Below are 18585 nucleotides of genomic sequence, written 5' to 3'. Positions count from 1 at the left end.
AGAAAATATGCAACTGGTGCTCTTGGACATCCAAATACAATACCCTAACATTGCCTCAAGGAATGCCAAGTAGAGACCTGAAGTGAAGTATTTTTTCCCATGTTTATAAATGAAAAATTGAATCTCTATGTTCAACGCCCCTGGCGAGTAGCCCATGTTTTTCACAACCAATACTGTGTTTATAAGTCTGAACTCGGTGTAGAACATTTGAGCATGGACACATCATAGCATACACACATTTAAAGACACGACTTTTGCGTATGAACGTTTTATAAATCTTGACAAAAATTGACATAGGACTCTTTGATTTGGATTGTTATGTGTAAAACTCACTCTAGCTTCCTTAGTGTTTACTTTATTGGTTTTTAACGTAAATGTGGTGATTACCTCTCTGACATAGCAACTTGTGGTCTCTACTGTCTGACAGGGCTTTTTGCTCTGCTGCAGGACACCTGTACAACAGTTTTCCAGAGCTCACAGACTATTTTTAGGAATAGCCTCAAACCATTTCGTTTCTGTGCAGCAGTTTGGCATTTTAACATGGAATTCACTATTTAATAAACTGTTCATAACAATAATAATGCTTAAACTAATCAGCTTTTTATGAACCTTGTCCTATTTCAAAGAGCTGTAGTGGTTCCATCAAGACTACCAACTGGAAAACTCAATAATGATGCAATAATGCTGTTGTGGTTACTGCTACACTTGTCAACTCTCTAAGGCAAATATCTTTATGTATGCACCTCTGGCAGAGTCCATTAAATAAACAGTGAAAACATGATGGTACTGATCACTAGACTCCCTGATAAACACAGCTGTCTGACAATAGTCAAACTGTTTTTGGACTTTGCCAACAGTTCAGTATTTACATTATTGGATTTGAGCTTTTCTGTCCTCTCCTCCCCCTTTCATCAAGCCTCTGCGAATCCCTCCCCCTCTTTCTCCTTCTCCCTTCCTGTCGCTCATTTTTGCTGATCGGGTCATCGACCTCCTCCAGTATCTGATTTCTCACAGTAGGATCCAGGAGAGAACTAAAGGGTTTTAAGAGGACTGACCATGTCACGGGTCTTTTGGACGTTTTCTTTCTTCCTGCTGGTTCACCAAACGTCTGCAGATGGTACGTTCTTCCTGTGCTGTGTATGTTAGTGGATGGATAAGCAAAACAGTGAATTTGATGTGATGAGTTGAAAATGTTAAGAGGGATTTAGCCCCTTGTAGTGGTAAGTAGTGATGTTATGGGTACGCCATTGAACCCTTACATACTTCTCAAAAAAATGTCCCAATACATTAATTATGAACATGGACATTTTGCATAGTTGTCAAGGTAAACTTTCAGTGATGCTAATGTGGCTGCTGGAAATGATGACAATGACAGGTGGACTTTAAAGAAACTGTTGTCTGTTAAAACGGCATCATTGGTGGCGCTGTAAGTTCATTTTCCTAATTTCCTAACTTTGCTCACAAGGGGAACCAAAATAATGGTTCGATCCTCACATGAACGGCTCCAGTAGGGAGGGAATGTAAAAACCTACTTTTTTTAAAGATACAAAAAAAATACTACCAGCCATATCAGTGAAGCTATCAAAAACACATCAGTGTTTGTACACTTTTAACTTACTTCCTGTGAATAATATAAATAAATATGAATAGTTAGCCTATTTTAGCCTAATATTTAGATTTTTTTTTAAATTGCTCCTTTGGTTTCAGTGCTTTTGAGAACCTATTCCTTCCTGTGAATAATATATATATATATATATATATATATATATGAATATTTAGCCTATTAGCCTAGAATTTTTTTTAAATTGCTTCTTTGGTTTCAGTGCTTTTGAGCCCTGGTCACTGTAGCAATGCCTTGTCCTTCATGTTAGCCCCGTCACCACCTGCCAGCTCTCCCACGAGCGGCACTGCTCCAGACGCCCTGACTTGTAATGATTATCACCATGCGGTGTGCATTTTTTATTCAGCTGGCCAAGCAATACAAATCGGCATTTTGATCAGCTCAATGAGGTGTGATATCTGGGACATCATCTAAAAAAAGTGTTTATTGTAGTTCTTTGTCAACTAAACATCATTTAAACAAAGTGTTCATGGTAGTTCTTTATCAACTTGTTACACAGAAAATTCAACCTAAGACATGAATACCCTAGAGCAAGCAGCAGCCCACAGTGAAACTCTATTTTAACCAGAAGAGACCTTGAGCATAACCAGCTTGAGGCAGGCCCAGTAAAGGGATAGAAGCAAGGAGGTGGTTGAGGAAAGATGAGGCACAATTCCTACCTAGAATCAAGCAAATACTTTAGGCAAACATTAAACATAGTGTTGAGTCTTGCAAATCACAATGATGTTTTATGTGTTTGTCATGTCCTGGTAGCCTACATGTCATGAGACTCCTGGCTATCCCTAGCGCCAACGCAAGTGGCAGCTTTTTCATGTAGCTCTGGTGTTTTGTATTCATGTATGTATTGTTTGTGAGTTGTATGTGCTTATGTGCCGAGATGTGTTTTATTTATTTATTTTTAATTTATTTTACTGTTCCCACACTGTACTCTAGTAGCATAGTCTGGGTGTTGTCTTTTCTCTCCTCCCCTCCCCAATGTTATGCTGTAATTCTTCCCTATCTTTAGCCAGTTTCACTCTGGCAGGGGGACTGCCAATGAAAACTAGCCTTTTGGCTACAATTGGGTGCATTTACATGTTAATGTTTATTAATGCACACTGTCCCTCTTCATCAAATAAACAAATCAATCAATGAGTGATAATGCTGCTCTCTAAGCGTGAATCAGGCAGAGTGTGAGGTATTTATCTCCCGCTTTGTCATTGTTATGACTTGGAGGCGATGAGAGAACTCAAGTGCACGACTCAGACAACAGGAGTAGGATGAAGAACAAACTTTTACTTTCCAGGGTTCGGTACACGGTAAGACAGTCCAAGAGCTGGCAAACAATCCAAAAGGGCAAAGGCAAAAGAGAAGTCGAAATACAGTCCAGGGTTGGCAACACGAGAAAACTTAATTAAATCAATGTGAAAACGGGGGAACACGGAGAAACCACGGAAGAGACACAGAGATACAAACACGCAACATTTATGACGATAACGCCACGAGAGACAAGAACACATACTCTATATATACACACACACACAACAGACAACAAGGGACAGGTGATAACAATCAAGGCAGCAGACAATGAGACACAGGTGGACTAAACGAGGGGAATTAACAGGGCACAGGAGAAACAAACAAACCAGGTGATGATTGTGAACAGTACCCTGGTGGTTGTATGCAATAAATGACTCGAGAAGGTCTTTAAATGAATTATTCCTTGTCGGGTGGATTGGTAGCGCTCATACAAGAACTCATCATGATGGATCAATGGATCTTCTTGGCGATCGCAAAGAACTCTTCCTACGCTAATCAAACTATAATATGACTCCTTGTCAATGGGATCCCTCCTTTTGACGTGGGTGTGGCAAGTTTAGCCAGCTAAACTTTGGTTAGCCTGCCCTGGAGCAGGTTAGTGCTAAGCGATTAATTACCATGGTTATTGATCAGAAGTTGCTTCGGCGAACTCATATAAGGGGCGTCCTCTTTTTTTTAGCCTGGAATCTAGCTCGCTAAACTGCTAAGCGAGTGTCGCCGAACAGTACCCAGGTGAGGGGTGGAGACACGGACAACAACAAGAGGGCACATGTCATACACAAACAAACACAGGAAAGCACATGGTGGGAACAAGGAAGCAGGGACAGAGCACAGACCTTACAGTCATTGATGACCGTTCCTGTTTTTCTTTAGAGAACAGGAGGAGTTGCCAAGTGTCGCAAAAAAGATCCACTCAAAATTCTACAGTTGTGTACTACGCAAGGACGGTGAATAAATATCAAACAAATCTACCAAACACATTACAATTAAACACACTTAAGAAGAAAGATGCTAAAGCTGCTAAACTGAAGGAAAATACCATAAAACCTGAGCTTTTTTTTGTTGCATGAATCACTTGATCACTTCACCTAGCATTTATTGGAAACACAGAGAGACTGCTGTTTATGTCACATGAAGCCCTGATGCTTTTGAGAATTATATCTTAATTAGAATACCATCTGCATAATTAACCTGTGCACTAGCTAGTCCAACTACCTAGCTAACTAGCTAGCTACCTACTATAGAGAGATTGGTGAGTCTAAACATTGGTGAAAGTTAATCATCATGTTGGTATAAAATAATAACAGAAAACAAGCACCTATTCCAATGTCCCAAGTCAAGCGTACCTCCATGTAGTTTGTGGGTGTACCAGGGAAGGTAACAGGCCGCGTAGAAGGGCCCAGAACAACGCTATAATGTCTTATTTAAAAAGCAGCAACAAAAAAATATTTTTCCCAATATGGCACCTTCAGTTTCACATAGCAAAATATACATCACAAAAATCATCATGTGGAATTCCAATTTGTACCTCCAGCGCTGAACATGACTCCAGTGAAGATAATAATGATATCAGTAATGTGTCTGACCATGACTCCAGTGATAATAATGCCAATCATATCAGTAATGTTTCTGATGATGTTATTGTTGACCCCCATCAGTGTTCCTCCAGAATAAGGATGCCAGTCAGGTGCTTAAACGAGGTAAGCGGGCCAACAGCGCATTTGAGGAATTCCGGCAGGGCAATATGGAGCGGGAGTGTAGAGAGGAAGTATGTGACCGGGAAGAGGCCAGAGAAATCTTTGAGCATGAGGAGAAAACGGTATGTTTAACCCCTCTTATTTTGTGTGGCAGATTCAGTTCTTAGAATTTTTGTCAGTAATTTTTCAGAAGATCATTTTGACATAATATCACTGGTTTTGGTGCACATAAGTGGTGATCAAAATTACTGATATCATTTTCTCTTATCAGGATGAATTCTGGAACGTGTATGCTGGTAAGATTCTCTTATATGTAATTCAGTGTATTGTTGGTTGTAGGAGGGCATCCATGTTTAGTAAGAAGTAAGTAATTCAATTCAATTCAATTCAATTTATATAGCGCCATTGTCTTAACAGAGCCCAGAGCCTAAACCCCCTTAGTGCATGCACAATGACAACAGGGGCAAGAAAAAAACGTGTTAGGTGGCAGAAGGGGAAGGGAAACAACAGGGGTTGGACACAGCCAGCATTTGGTCGCTGGACATAGTATGTATACAGATGTCCGGTGGTAAATACATGATACAGGCAAGACCAGTTTACTGTACTCATAGGGTTACTGTTATAGGGGTAAGGGATGTAGGGACAGAGAAACATTTCAGTGGTGGCAATAATGTATATACAGTATGTGACAATCGCAACACGTGCCGTATGCTGTACAGGAAGCAAAGAATCAATCAACCCAAACCACACTCAAAAAGAAGCTCACAGCACACCTTGGCTGGCACAGCAGGTGGTGAGTTTGTCGACGCAATTACTTTTGGCTATAGGATGCACTAAAGAGGAATGTCTTTAGCCTTGATATTCTTGGAATTACCAGGAGGCCTGCACTCTGGGAACGGAGCAGCCTTGGAGGGCAATAGGGGACGACTAATACCTTGAGGTAGTTTGGAGCCAGGTCGTTTAGGGCTTTATATGTTAGCAGGAGTACTTTGAAATCGATTCTACTTTTGACGGGGAGCCAATGCAAAGAGGCGAGTACCATTGTAAGTAAGTAGTAGTGGTATGTGTTGCCATACGAAATATTTTAAAGCCATTGGATAGACTTACTATAGAAGTCAATAGGGCATTGATAACCCATTGACATTATGTTATAATTCAATATGAAACTTGACACTTGAATAATGTAAATTATGTAATTAATACTTAAAGATGGAGACTGCATGGAACCTGCTCACACATGAACATGCACTGACAGACATAAAGGAACCCGCCGGGGAACACAATTCCCGGAAAACAACAAAACATTGGGTACACAGCTAGAGTACTGCCTGATACGCTGGCCTCCTCGCCGCGACCGCCGGATGTGGGGTATAACGGCGGTACACCGACCAGTAATCGCAACACGCAACTATCTAATCCAACGCATTTAGTTTCAATTATTATTATATTATTATTTCACACAACGGGGACGCATCACTCACCCACGTCCTGGCACGGCAGCCCACGGCTTGGAGCTCAGACGTATTTCCTGTCCCTCACCTCCTGTTCCTACACAAACAAACCCATCATATTCTCGTTTACCAATTGTTTAATGCAACACCGGTGTGTCGTGACATAAAAGCCGGAGGACGGGCAAGACCCCGCCCCCACATTGTCTTTCATTCAAACCCCTGCTTACACCCCCGCCATATTAATTGTATAGTTTGTAAAATGTTGCACGTTCTAAAATCCTGCTCAGTTTTGGCACATTTAGCATTATAATATGGGGAACGGCACGACAATATTCATATGTCACTTTTTCAAACATTTAGAAAGAAATTCATGTAAATTCATGCAATAACTTTTCCAAAGATAATTTTTGGCAGTAACACAAAGTAAAATAAATCTTTCATCTAAATGTTACTGTTAAATGTAAATGTTATATATAAATGTAAATGTTAAATGTAAACGGAAATGTTAAATATAAACTTAAATGTTTAATGTTATATATATAAATGTTAAATATAAAGTGATAAATGTAAATGTTAAATGTAAATACTAAATGCAAATGTTAATTGTAAATGTAAATGTAAATGTTAAATGTTCAGTCTACATGTCAGAATTGAAGACTGAACCTTACAATATTTACGGTAATTGGCTTTCATAGTTTTCACGTCATGTCAGAGTTACCAGCTTGCGGGCAAGAAATACACTTCACACTTGTCTACCACAAGAACATATAAAGGAACTGACCATCTTTCATTCAAGATTATTTAATATCTCTGCTTTAAAATGGTCTGAAGTAGTAAAATGCCAGACAGTTGTTGCTTGGTTAGCTGTTCAAAATCGGCGAGGAGACAAGCCCGGAGTGTTTTTATCGCATTAAAAACCGCTCACGTTGTTGCCAGCTGATTCTGGGTCAACTTTTCTTAGACAAGCAGTAAAGTAGCCTTATCTTTGGAGCTTGCAATAAAAGCAGTAACCCTGTTTTGGTCGCCACATTTATCAGAATAACTACCTTAAAGGGGAATAGATCAAGAAATAAACTCAAGAAACAAAGCATCAACATGATTACAATTAGATTATCAGGCTTCTGCTGTGAGGTTGCGACAAGTAGCCTACCTAAACTAGTAGGCTAGGCTACAGTATTTCGTCATCCAACCTGGTAATACAACAATGCCAGTAGAAAATATATGGGAACATAATTTAATTTGGCATTCGCCAGACCAGGTGGTTGTACTTGTGTTAACCAGGAAATTGTGTCAAATGATAGCGTTGGGTAAAGGCTGCCCGCTAACAGCATGTAGCTCGCTAGCTGGTAGCTAACTATTCAATGGCAATCATCTTTGCTCTAATAATGAAAATGTTTTTTTTTTTTTTTTTCACCTTCCAGACGACATCGTAATGAACCCATCCCCTTCTGAAAATTAAATTACTATCTGTGCTTTTGTAGGATTTCAGTTTTTGAGGTGTGTAGGGCGACGGATTTTCTATTAGATGTAAATATCTCCAAACTGGAGCTCAGGCAGGGACTTCGACAACGTTATAGAAATAAAAATATCAGCGGGTGCAGTAAAGGGATCACAAGTTCCCAAAATTAATTTTTCTAGATGTCTGGCTATTGTGGTATGATCTGTAATTGAGTAGGCTGCGCTGCTCGAAGATGTCCACTGGGTCGACATAAATATGCAGTGTCATAGCTATATCTCTCATGTTTATACCAAACCAAACAATTCAAAAATCGGGCAAGTTATGGTTATTTAAAAAGTATTTACAACTACCAACACAATGTTATGGTTGAGCGAGCTGCCCTGGTGCAAGATGGCCGCCATGTGCGGACTTTCGACTCCGTCGGCCAGAAACGCAGGCGAGACATCTAGCCTTTATATATGATATCTATGGCTACCTGGGCCAAGGTAAATGGAACTTGAAACAGGAAGTTTATAAGTAAGCTCCCTGAGGCAAGGCAAATGGAACAGGAAACAGGAAGTCTCTAAGTATGCTCCCTGGGCCAAGGTAAATGGCATACAGGTAATCTGTTGACCACTAGAGTCCTTCATAAATGAGCACATACAAGATATTCATATTAATAAAAGATATTCATATTCAAAAAATATGCATGTTCATGAAATATATTCTGGAAAGAAATATTACAACGATAACTTACTACAGACGATAACACAAGTTAATGCAAAGAACTAAATCAACATTTAGACACAGAATCATAACACAATAACACAGCCACATATAAACTTGTCAAGGGAGGGGCTAAAGAGAGGGAATACTTCAATGGGGAGAGCTCATTATCGTCATTGAGATGGGTTAGATGGGCAGCTACCGGTAATACAAAACGCTGAAGACATTACTTTCAAGTTTGCCTTCAAAATAATGCTTAGCCACGGGATAATGCTTAGCAACTCTGTCTGTCAGCCTTCTCTTGGCGAGGCCTGCGTAAATTAGGATCTTTTTAGGAATTGAAAAAATCCTTGGTGATATAGGTCTTGTACTTTATGGTCATATCCATAAAGTAATTCCATTTTAACCATATTAGTACAACAATTTCAGCTGTAAGAATTGCAATTATTGTGAACTGTTACCTCTTAATGTTCCCTGACATTCATTTCTCATTTCTGTTTTTGGGGCCTAACAGATGGAGATGCGTGTCTGTCCCATCCCTGTATGAATGCTGGCAAGTGTAAAGACGGAATTGGGAAATACAATTGTTTCTGCCCACAAGGATTTAGAGGTTACAACTGTGAACAAGGTACGTCAGTATCTAGTATACATCCCCCTCTGTTGATAGTGCACACTAGCCCTTACTGGACTGCTACATCTATGTTAGTTAAACTGAGTACAATCTGATGATTTCAGTGATACTATGTTGCCTTAACTGAGTAAGCTGTGGCCAGTTGGGCATCCATTCAAGATAGACCATGTCAATTCAATTTCCAAGACTTTCTGACTTTCCCATGATGTAGCGATCCCCCAGCTGTGTGAGAATGAGAATGGGGGCTGCGACCACTTCTGCCATGTCAGAGACGAAAAAATGGAATGTTCCTGCACTAAGGGATACAGCCTTGTAGAGGGCAAAAAATGCCACTCGACTGGTAATATTTTATTGATTTTTGTATTTAAACTAATCCTGCCACTCGACTGGTAATATTTTATTGATTTTTGTATTTAAACAAATACTGTCACTCTACTGGTAATATTTTATGGATTTTTGTATTTAAACAAAATACTCGTTTACTCCAGTTACCTACTAGCTCCAGCAGTTATTTGACATATGAACTCTCATTCCATACAGATCCCTTTAAATGTGGACTTGTTCATTCGGGCAAGACAAGGTCAATGTACGTCCCAGATGCTGACAACGCCACACTGAATAACAATTCTACAATACAACTTTATGACACACCCACAGCGACAGTAGAGAGCATTGTTAATGTAACCATCAGCCCCACTTCAATCGAACCCTGGGAGGCTGAGGTGGGGTATGTGGACGAGGAGGTTGTCCTTCCAGAATCTGCAGGGAAGACACGTGTTGTTAACGGAGAAGACTGCCCTCCAGGGGAGTGCCCATGGCAGGTGGAGTTTAAAACGCATCACACCAGGAGACACACATACGCTTCTTACCTACTGATCGCTCTCCTACATAAACATGTTGTTCCACACCAGAAGACACACTTACACTTCTTACCTACTGATCGCTCTCCTACATAAACATGTTGTTCCACACCAGAAGACACACTTACACTTCTGACCTACTGATCGCTCTCCTACATAAACATGTTGTTCCACACCAGAAGACACACTTACACTTCTGACCTACTGATCGCTCTCCTACATAAGCATGTTGTTCCACACCAGAAGACACACTTACACTTCTGACCTACTGATCGCTCTCCTACATAAACATGTTGTTCCACACCAGAAGACACACTTACACTTCTGACCTACTGATCGCTCTCCTACATAAACATGTTGTTCCACACCAGAAGACACACTTACACTTCTGACCTACTGATCGCTCTCCTACATAAACATGTTGTTCCACACCAGAAGAAACATACGCTTCTGACCTACTGATCGCTCTCCTACATAAACATGTTGTTCCACACCAGAAGACACACTTACACTTCTGACCTACTGATCGCTCTCCTACATAAACATGTTGTTCCACACCAGAAGACACATACGCTTCTTACCTACTGATCGCTCTCCTACATAAACATGTTGTCCCACACCAGAAGCCTCACTTACACTTCTGACCTACTGATCGCTCTCCCACTTCTTGCGCTACAATACATCTGCCAGATATACATTGTTTAATAATATGTAGAGAAATCAAGTATTTGTTAAGGGTCTGAGTTGTTTTAAACTTGTGAAAATGTGTACATTCTTTACAAGGGAATATAGAGGAGTTGCTTCCTGTTGGAAGGGAGTTTTTCACGGCAGAGTTCCTGCTCTAGGCTGTCAGTCCTTGAGCTCTGTAATGGGATTTGAGATAATTCCAATTGTTATTGGTGCTTTAGAAATAAAGTAATTTCAATTGGATTGAACACTCATTATCTAAGAATTGTATATTTTTCTACTTCTTTTTCAGGCTCTTCTAATGAACGAAGAAGGTATGGGCTTCTGTGGGGGAACCATCCTGAGCGAGTATTTCATCCTCTCAGCCGCTCACTGCATGAACCAATCCAAAACCATGACAGTGATTCTAGGTGAGTGTATTTGTGTTTCTGTGTGTGTGTGTATGTGTGTGTGTTGGATGGAGATGCAAACTAGGTAATATTTTTACAATTTCCTTTTCATGTTATACACATAGTTTCTTAAGTAGAGGTATAAACTTGATAAGAGTGCGTAAAAAACACCTTTTGTGGAATTCTCCACACATTCCTCAAGCTGTTCATCTGTGCTCAAACACATGGGAATGAAACAAAGAACGGAGTAATCAGGCCATATACTAGTCCAGGGGTACTCAATAGGCGGACCGCGGTCCGGATCCGGACCCAGACGCAATCAAATTCGGACCGAAGCCAAAATGAACATTCTAATTATATCATGATCCAAGCAAGTTTTCATTGGTGCGTGATTTCGCGCTATATATTTTGTTAATACCAACATCACTATGACAACTCACTCACTCAATGTTGGCCGCGAGCTCTGTGGGTCACGCAAGTTGCCTGTGTCAATGGCAACAACGCCGGCAGATAGAGTTGTGAACGGTATCTTTTTTCTCCGCAAACGAAAATCATGGCGTGCTTTAAACCCGACCAAAAACGAAAAGTTGATTCCAAAAATCGCAAATCTTAGACAAAGTGGACTGACAGTATGAATTTGTGCTGCCTGTGGGGAGCACAAAACCGTTGTGTTTAATCTGCAACGAGACCCTTGTCAAATGTGGTAACGTGAAACGTCACTATGAAACAAAGCATGCATACTTTGAACAAAAATACCCTCAGAACTCTGAGGTAAGGGTCAGAAAAATAAACCATCTGCAATCATACCAGGCAACAGTGTAATAGTTAGATCAGTGTAATAGTATTATTGTTAGATCAGCCACACAACAAGAGTGTGCATACTTCAACATAGTGTCAGTTGTGGGTGCCTTTTCAACCACGAATATGGTGAAAAACAAAAACAGGAGCACACTCACTAATGAACACTTACATCAGTGCCTCCGCCTGGCCTTCACACCTTTTATGCCGAAGGTTAAACCACACAAAAGTGTCACCTTTCACACAAATAAGGCCAGACCACATCATGTTTTGTGCATAGTTTGAACGTTTTTGTTGGAGTTATTTTTGGGGATTTTGACCGTCACTGTTCCGGACCCTGGACTGAATGGAAATTTGGCAAGTGGACTTTTTGGGTTTCTAATTGAGTACCCATATACTAGTCCAACCAAACAACACGTTGCTTCAGCAGCATGGAGTCATTTGATTGGAGTGTCAGAGCTTTTCTTTTTCTGCCTTTTTTCAAGAATCTTTGGTCTGTAATATCATATACAGTACATACAATTCACCAATCCACATGAAATTGTATGGTTGTAGCCCTGCGTGGAAGAGGGGATTTGTGCTCTTAGGTGTGCTCTTTCCTTTGGTTCTGCCCCTGAAGCGGGGTAGGATCAAAAGCATTTTTTGGGCAATAGCCCAATTTTGACGGCAAGCTGGCCTCTAGGAGCTGCATTTCCCTAGCTCATCACAAATCAATCATGTAGTGCATTAGCCTAGCTCATCACAACTCAATCATGTAGTGCATTAGCCTAGCTCATCACAACTCAATCATGTAGTGCATTAGCCTAGCTCATCACAACTCAATCATGTAGTGCATTAGCCTAGCTCATTACAACTCATATATGAAGTGCGCCACTGTATTACCCTAGCTCATTACAACTCATATATGAAGTGCGCCACCGTATTACCCTAGCTCATTACAACTCATATATGAAGTGCGCCACCGTATTACCCTAGCTCATTCCAACTCATATATGAAGTGCGCCACCGTATTACCCTAGCTCATTACAACTCATATATGTACTGCACCACCAAATGAATAATGTTCAAAGCCTAAGTCTAGCACTTCACTAGCAAATATCTCGTGATTTAAAGGTTCAAACGTTTGACAACCTGCATCACTACCACTTTCTTCGGACACAAATGTACTGACATTTTTTCCATAGGGGGCGCTGCAACTGGCATATTTCAATATCTCAAGATGGTCACTGCTGCTCTTTCATTTAATGGGTTATTTCCAACCTCTTGGATTTCTTAGAAAGGTGTCAGTATATCTACACAAAGCTAAACAGGCTTTCACTCACCTGCAGCGACACCATCAAATAGCCGAAAGTGTGTTGCATGGATTCTATCCGTGGATAAAGCCAGGTATAAACTGCCATGCCTGCAGCACTACCAATTGATTATGCCTTTTACCATATCTCCTGTTTAACTGGTAGATAAGGTGGAACAGGCTTTCTAGTCTCTAATGACTGGAAATTCACACAGCTGATTACAGGGTTGATTGAGGGTATTTGGGTGGTTGAGCATAAAGCTGTGTATCATTAGCATAACAGTAAAAATGGATACCATGGTGCCGAAAATGTTGCCAAGAGGGAGGAGGTAAACAATAAATAGAAGTGGCCCCAACACTCAACCATGTGGAACTCCATGGCGGAGTTTTCTGACCAGTAATTCTGTATTTGTACAAACTATGTCCTGTCTGCCAGAAAGTGGACAAACAAAGTCCAATGCTAGTCAGACAATCCACAAGGAGCCAATGGGATATAGTATTGAAGGCGGCATTGAGATTGATGAGAATGAGGATAGAGATTAGACCAGAATCAGCCACAAGCAGGTCGTTGGTTAACCTAACTAGGGCTGCTTCAGTGCTGTGTTTCATATGAAATCTAGATTGGAATGGCTTGAAGACATTATTGTTTTTTCAGGTGATCCTGAGATGCCACTATTCTCTCAAGGACTTTTGATATAAATGGTAGGTTGGAGATAGGTCAAAAATGATTTACTGTAAGTCATCAGGATCCAATCCAGGCTTTGTCAGTATTGGTCTGACGATCGCAGTTTTTGATGAAGAGGGGATTACGCCAGTGGTAAGAGAAGTGTTAGTTATTGAGGTTATCAGAGGGGCAATAGAGGGTAGGCACGCCATCATTACGTTTGTTGGAACAGGATCCCTCTGACAGATGGAGGAATTGCACTTAGTGGTGAGATCACAGTTATGACTTTCTGCTGGGAGATTTGGCAAAAATCGCATTACTTTGCGATGGGGCCAAAATATTCAGGAAGCATGGTTCATTTTACACAGTAATTGAACAAGTCAATTGTTGATTAATTGCTCCAAGCACTGAGCCATGGATGTGTGGTGGTATACCAAGATGCAGTGGAAACACATTTACAATCAGGGGAGCAAGACTGCTACATTTCAAGAATAACACAATAATTGATGGTGAACATGAACAGTGTTACAACCTTGATGAGGGCATATAGAAAGTTATGGACAGTTGTAACAGGGAGTGTCATGAATGTAACCACACTAAAATCGTGGATCCTACCGCATATTTTGGGACAAAATACTGCTGGCTCAAATGAAGACAGTCTTGCATGGATGTTCAAGCCAAGCTGAGACAGGATACAAAGTACATGCAAGGTTCAAAAACATGATCAGGATCAAAATAAGCAGGCAAAGAACAGAAGGCTAAGGCACATAGTGGGATGCTGGGAGTGGAAACAGCTGTGGTAAAGATCATGTGATGCAGCAGGTAGGAATGCGGGAATGGTGGAAGTGGCTTGCCTGAAGAGGCAAGAGGGTGGATCATGAGAACACCACAACCAGACTGAATGAATAACTAAATAAATCACTGACAAAAACCCCAAACAATTTTGACAAGTGTAACCTAAGGGACTTTTAAGGTCTTGGCTCTGGACACGACTACGCCACCTGGTGGCTTTCACACCAAGATATAGGGTTGGATATTAGGTATACCTTTTTCGAGGGACAAGTGGTTTCTCGCTCAGGTTCGCTCTAGTAAGGACAGAGACAAGGTACTCAAATGATAAAAATGACAATATTTATTTATACACTTTCTATGGGTGGAAGATGGCGGGAGAGTTGAAACTGGCTGCCACCAGGATGGTAGGGGGCATAGGGAGCAGCTGTTACAAGGGGTTACCTGTCTGAAGAAAAGGGAAGTGAGACCGACACGCCACCCGTGCTCTGGATTTGTATTCCTACTCACACAAACTCTGCACACAACACACATAGGAACACGCACTGCAAACAGGTATCAACAAATCGTGAGGTGCGCGTTACCACTCAAGGGCATGCAGTGCCCGAAGAAAAAGACTCAGGTCCGATAACCTGCCCCGCAGACAGCTGTGATATTCTGGGGAGGAAGGGGGAAGAGGAGTTGGGGTTAAGCCTATTGGGCTGAAACTAGGCCGAGTTTTAGCATAAAAAAGGTTCATTCACTAGGGACCAAACTGGGGCAGCCAATACAACCCTGATCGCTCTGGCACGGCGGGGAGGAGAGGGGATAAATACTGAAAGAAAATAATAAAATGTAGTACACTAAACCTAGCACACACCTAGGCTAGGTCCAACAAACAAATATGAAAGCAAACAAACCAAAAACTACAACGAGCAAAAACTGAAATTAAACTAAATTTAAAGCAAAACAAAGCAGCAGTGGCAAATCTAAAACTAAAATTTCAGCCTAGCTTTGTATGATCAGATATTTCTGCATAGGTAAGATGGAAATTTTAACAAATCAGACTCTATTGTTCTGTACATGAAGTGGACTGCTCTTGTTCATGATCTTGATGAAATTAATTAATTTCATACTCATCTGACAACATTGTATCTCAGAGAATGTCTGCAAGAGTTAGATACGCTACCTGGCTAGCTCAGGCAAATGTTACCATTTCAACACTGGCTGGCTAATGAAAAATGCTAACATTAGTCATTCACAACAAACATTACACAAACAAACATTGTATTCTGCTCAGACATGGCCGTAAGTTAGGGTGACCAGACTTCCTCTTTTACCCGGACATCCTAAAAAATGCATCCGGCAGGGATTCCAAAATAGTCCGGGATTTTGCCTCACCGGGTATTTGTGTTTCTCTGGGTCTTTCACAAACTACTGTTTACGCCCTTACACGTTTTGGAAGGGGTATCTCCCTTACGTTTCACCTTGTTGCGCGAGCTCTGACTGTAGAGAGAACTTTCATTGGTTGACCACCCTCTCAGTGTTGCCAGATGCACGATAATTATCCTCCAAATACAATTATTTTGAGCATTTGTCCCAATACGCCATTTTTCCGATCTAGAAACACTGTGCACCTTGCGGCCTCCAGTAGTTGCATGGTTAACAAGAGCACATGACATGCATGTCAAAACTCAAGGGGGAGGGGGCGGGGTCATCTGCATGTGAAATAGATGTTAAAACTTCATCAAGGGGGAGGGGGCAGGGTCATCTGCATGTGAAATAGATGTTAAAACTTCATCAAGGAGGAGGGGGCGGGGTCATCTGTATGCCCCGTGGCCCAGATCTAGTATACACTACCCCGCGACGAAGTGTACTCTTTTTCACAAGCTCAAATCTGGTCACCCTACATTAGTATTGCGGTTATTTCAGTAAGTAGTAATCAGATTTGGCAACAAAATCACAAAAACAAATCTTTAGGCAGGAATTGACAATGTGAGTAACTCCTTAGAAAACAATGTCTACATATCAGCTTTCTATCAGTTTCTATTCTTTTCTATCAACTATCTTTTTTTTTATCTCACTCGACAATGATGATTATGGTGTAAAAACTACTGATTACATTGAATGTGTGGAGTGCATTTTCTGACAATGAATTGACTTCTTACTTTGTATGTACTTGCCTTAACCAAGGCTAATTGCTGGCCATGGGTTTTCTCTTTCACCTATTTCTGTTTCTGCTCTGTTTGTCTTTGTGTTTGTCAGGTGAGTTCAACACACTGAGAGAAGAGGGCAGGGAGGCCACTCATGAGGTGGAACTCTATATCACGCACTCGAACTACATTCCTGCGACCTACCACAACGACATTGCTCTCATCAAACTGAAAACCCCTATAAAGTTCACGCAGTACATTATACCCGCTTGCCTGCCAGACCGTGATTTTGCAGAGCGAGTATTGATGCGGCAGAAGGATGGCATGGTAAGTGGCTTTGGGCGTGTCCGTGAGGGTGGCCCTCAGGCCACTCTTCTGCAGAAGTTGACCGTGCCTTATGTGGACCGGTCAACTTGCATTGATTCCAGCGACTTTAGGATTTCCAAGCACATGTTCTGTGCTGGATATGACCAGGAGGATAAGGATGCATGCCAGGGTGACAGTGGTGGACCTCACGTGACACGATACAGGGACACCTGGTTTGTGACAGGTGTGGTGAGCTGGGGTGAGGGTTGTGCCCGTAAGGGGAAGTATGGAGTGTACACTCAGGTGTCCAAGTTCATCACATGGCTGAATGGAGCAATGAGCCACATCATGTCCGGAAAAATCAGGACGAGAAGAGATGCTCTGCACAGTGTCATATACTTCTGAGTTTCTAGAACAGGACCAGAGACAGACTAAAAGGAGAAGGGAGAAATGTCACTGTTTATGATCTGATGATGCTGGTGAGATTAAATCCAATAAAAAAATCTTGATGAGTCACATTTCGCTGTTCTGTAGTCTGTTCTATCCCTGGCGGCTCAGAGCGGAATTCAATGACTTGAGACTTAAAATACACATGTGAAATAAACTATCAGTTTTGATTATGTACATTATATCTTTTACGGTGACAGGAAAGCTTTCAAGTGTGGCTTTACAGTAGGCTATGTTTGACTCAAAGTTAAATCTCTAGGGGGGAGCTGTGGCGCAAGCAGCAGCAGCCCTGTACCATGAATGGGTCGGAATACCCATGGGGACCCGGTTTGAGTCCGACTCGCTGTCACTTCCCAATCCCTCTCCCGATCTTTTTCCAGCTCACTTCCTGTCTCTCTCTACTGTTCTATCTGATTAAAGGCATAAAAGCCCAAAAATAAATCTTAAAAACAAAAAAAGTGAAATCTCTAGTCTAAGGTCTTGGGTATGCTATGAGAATGAAACTATGTTTGACTTAAGAAAATTCTCTTAGGTCTTGTGTATGCTATGAGAATGAAACTATGTTTGACTTAAAGTTAATTCTCTAAGGTCTTGGGTATGCTATGAGAATTAAACTATGTTTGACTTAAGAAAATTCTCTTAGGTCTTGTGTATGCTATGAGAATGAAACTATGTTTGACTTAAGAAAATTCTCTTAGGTCTTGTGTATGCTATGAGAATGAAACTATGTTTGACTTAAGAAAATTCTCTTAGGTCTTGTGTATGCTATGATAATGAAACTATGTTTGACTTAAAGTTAATTCTCTAAGGTCTTGGGTATGCTATGAGAATTAAACTATGTTTGACTTAAAGTGAATTATCTAAGGTCTTGGGTATGCTATGAGAATGAAACTATGTTTGACTCAAAGTACATTTTCTAAGGTCTTGGGTGTGCTATGAGAATGAACGCTCCTAATGACTCCACAAATACATGGCCATCTAACATTTATGACCCTGTCATAGTAGTATCAAAAGGTATCAATGGAAGTTCTTATTGTCTTGAAACATGCATAAGCTGTTCACACCCCTCCACATCACACCTCAACACAAATCCAAGACAGAAGACAAAACCAAAGGAATGTCTATTTTACAGAAATGTTGATACAAATTACACCGTCCAAATGCATTATACAGTATGGAATTTAGTAACTAGCGTAAAGACTAATGATTATGTCATTTCTTTCTCATCTGCTTATTATCCGATCCGGAGCAGCTGAAACCGGGGGGGGGGGGGGGGGGGGCAGGCCTATGTTAACCCTCCTGGCACCCTTCCAAAGTAAACACACATTGGTGTTCTTGTGGATAGCGGTCCATTCCTGT

The 18585-nt window shown here is 41.1% G+C and overlaps 1 protein-coding gene across 1 annotated transcript; it reads left to right on the top strand.

Moving 5' to 3' along the window:
* Nucleotides 1-1056: 1056 nt before the first annotated feature.
* f10 (coagulation factor X) lies at nt 1057-17184 on the top strand (the record flags this gene model as incomplete). The annotated part of the gene is made up of 8 exons (XM_080834957.1): nt 1057-1117; nt 4579-4739; nt 4889-4913; nt 8747-8860; nt 9075-9203; nt 9404-9684; nt 10703-10820; nt 16586-17184. 8 exons carry the CDS (start codon nt 1057-1059, stop codon nt 17182-17184), a joined length of 1488 nt encoding a protein of 495 aa, XP_080691083.1.
* Between the last annotated feature and the right edge of the window lie 1401 nt (nt 17185-18585).

The sequence above is a fragment of the Sprattus sprattus genome, assembly GCF_963457725.1.
Source record: "Sprattus sprattus genome assembly, chromosome: 3".
NCBI classification, from domain to species: Eukaryota; Metazoa; Chordata; class Actinopteri; order Clupeiformes; family Clupeidae; genus Sprattus; species Sprattus sprattus.
This window is presented reverse-complemented; position numbering and strand designations above follow the sequence as displayed.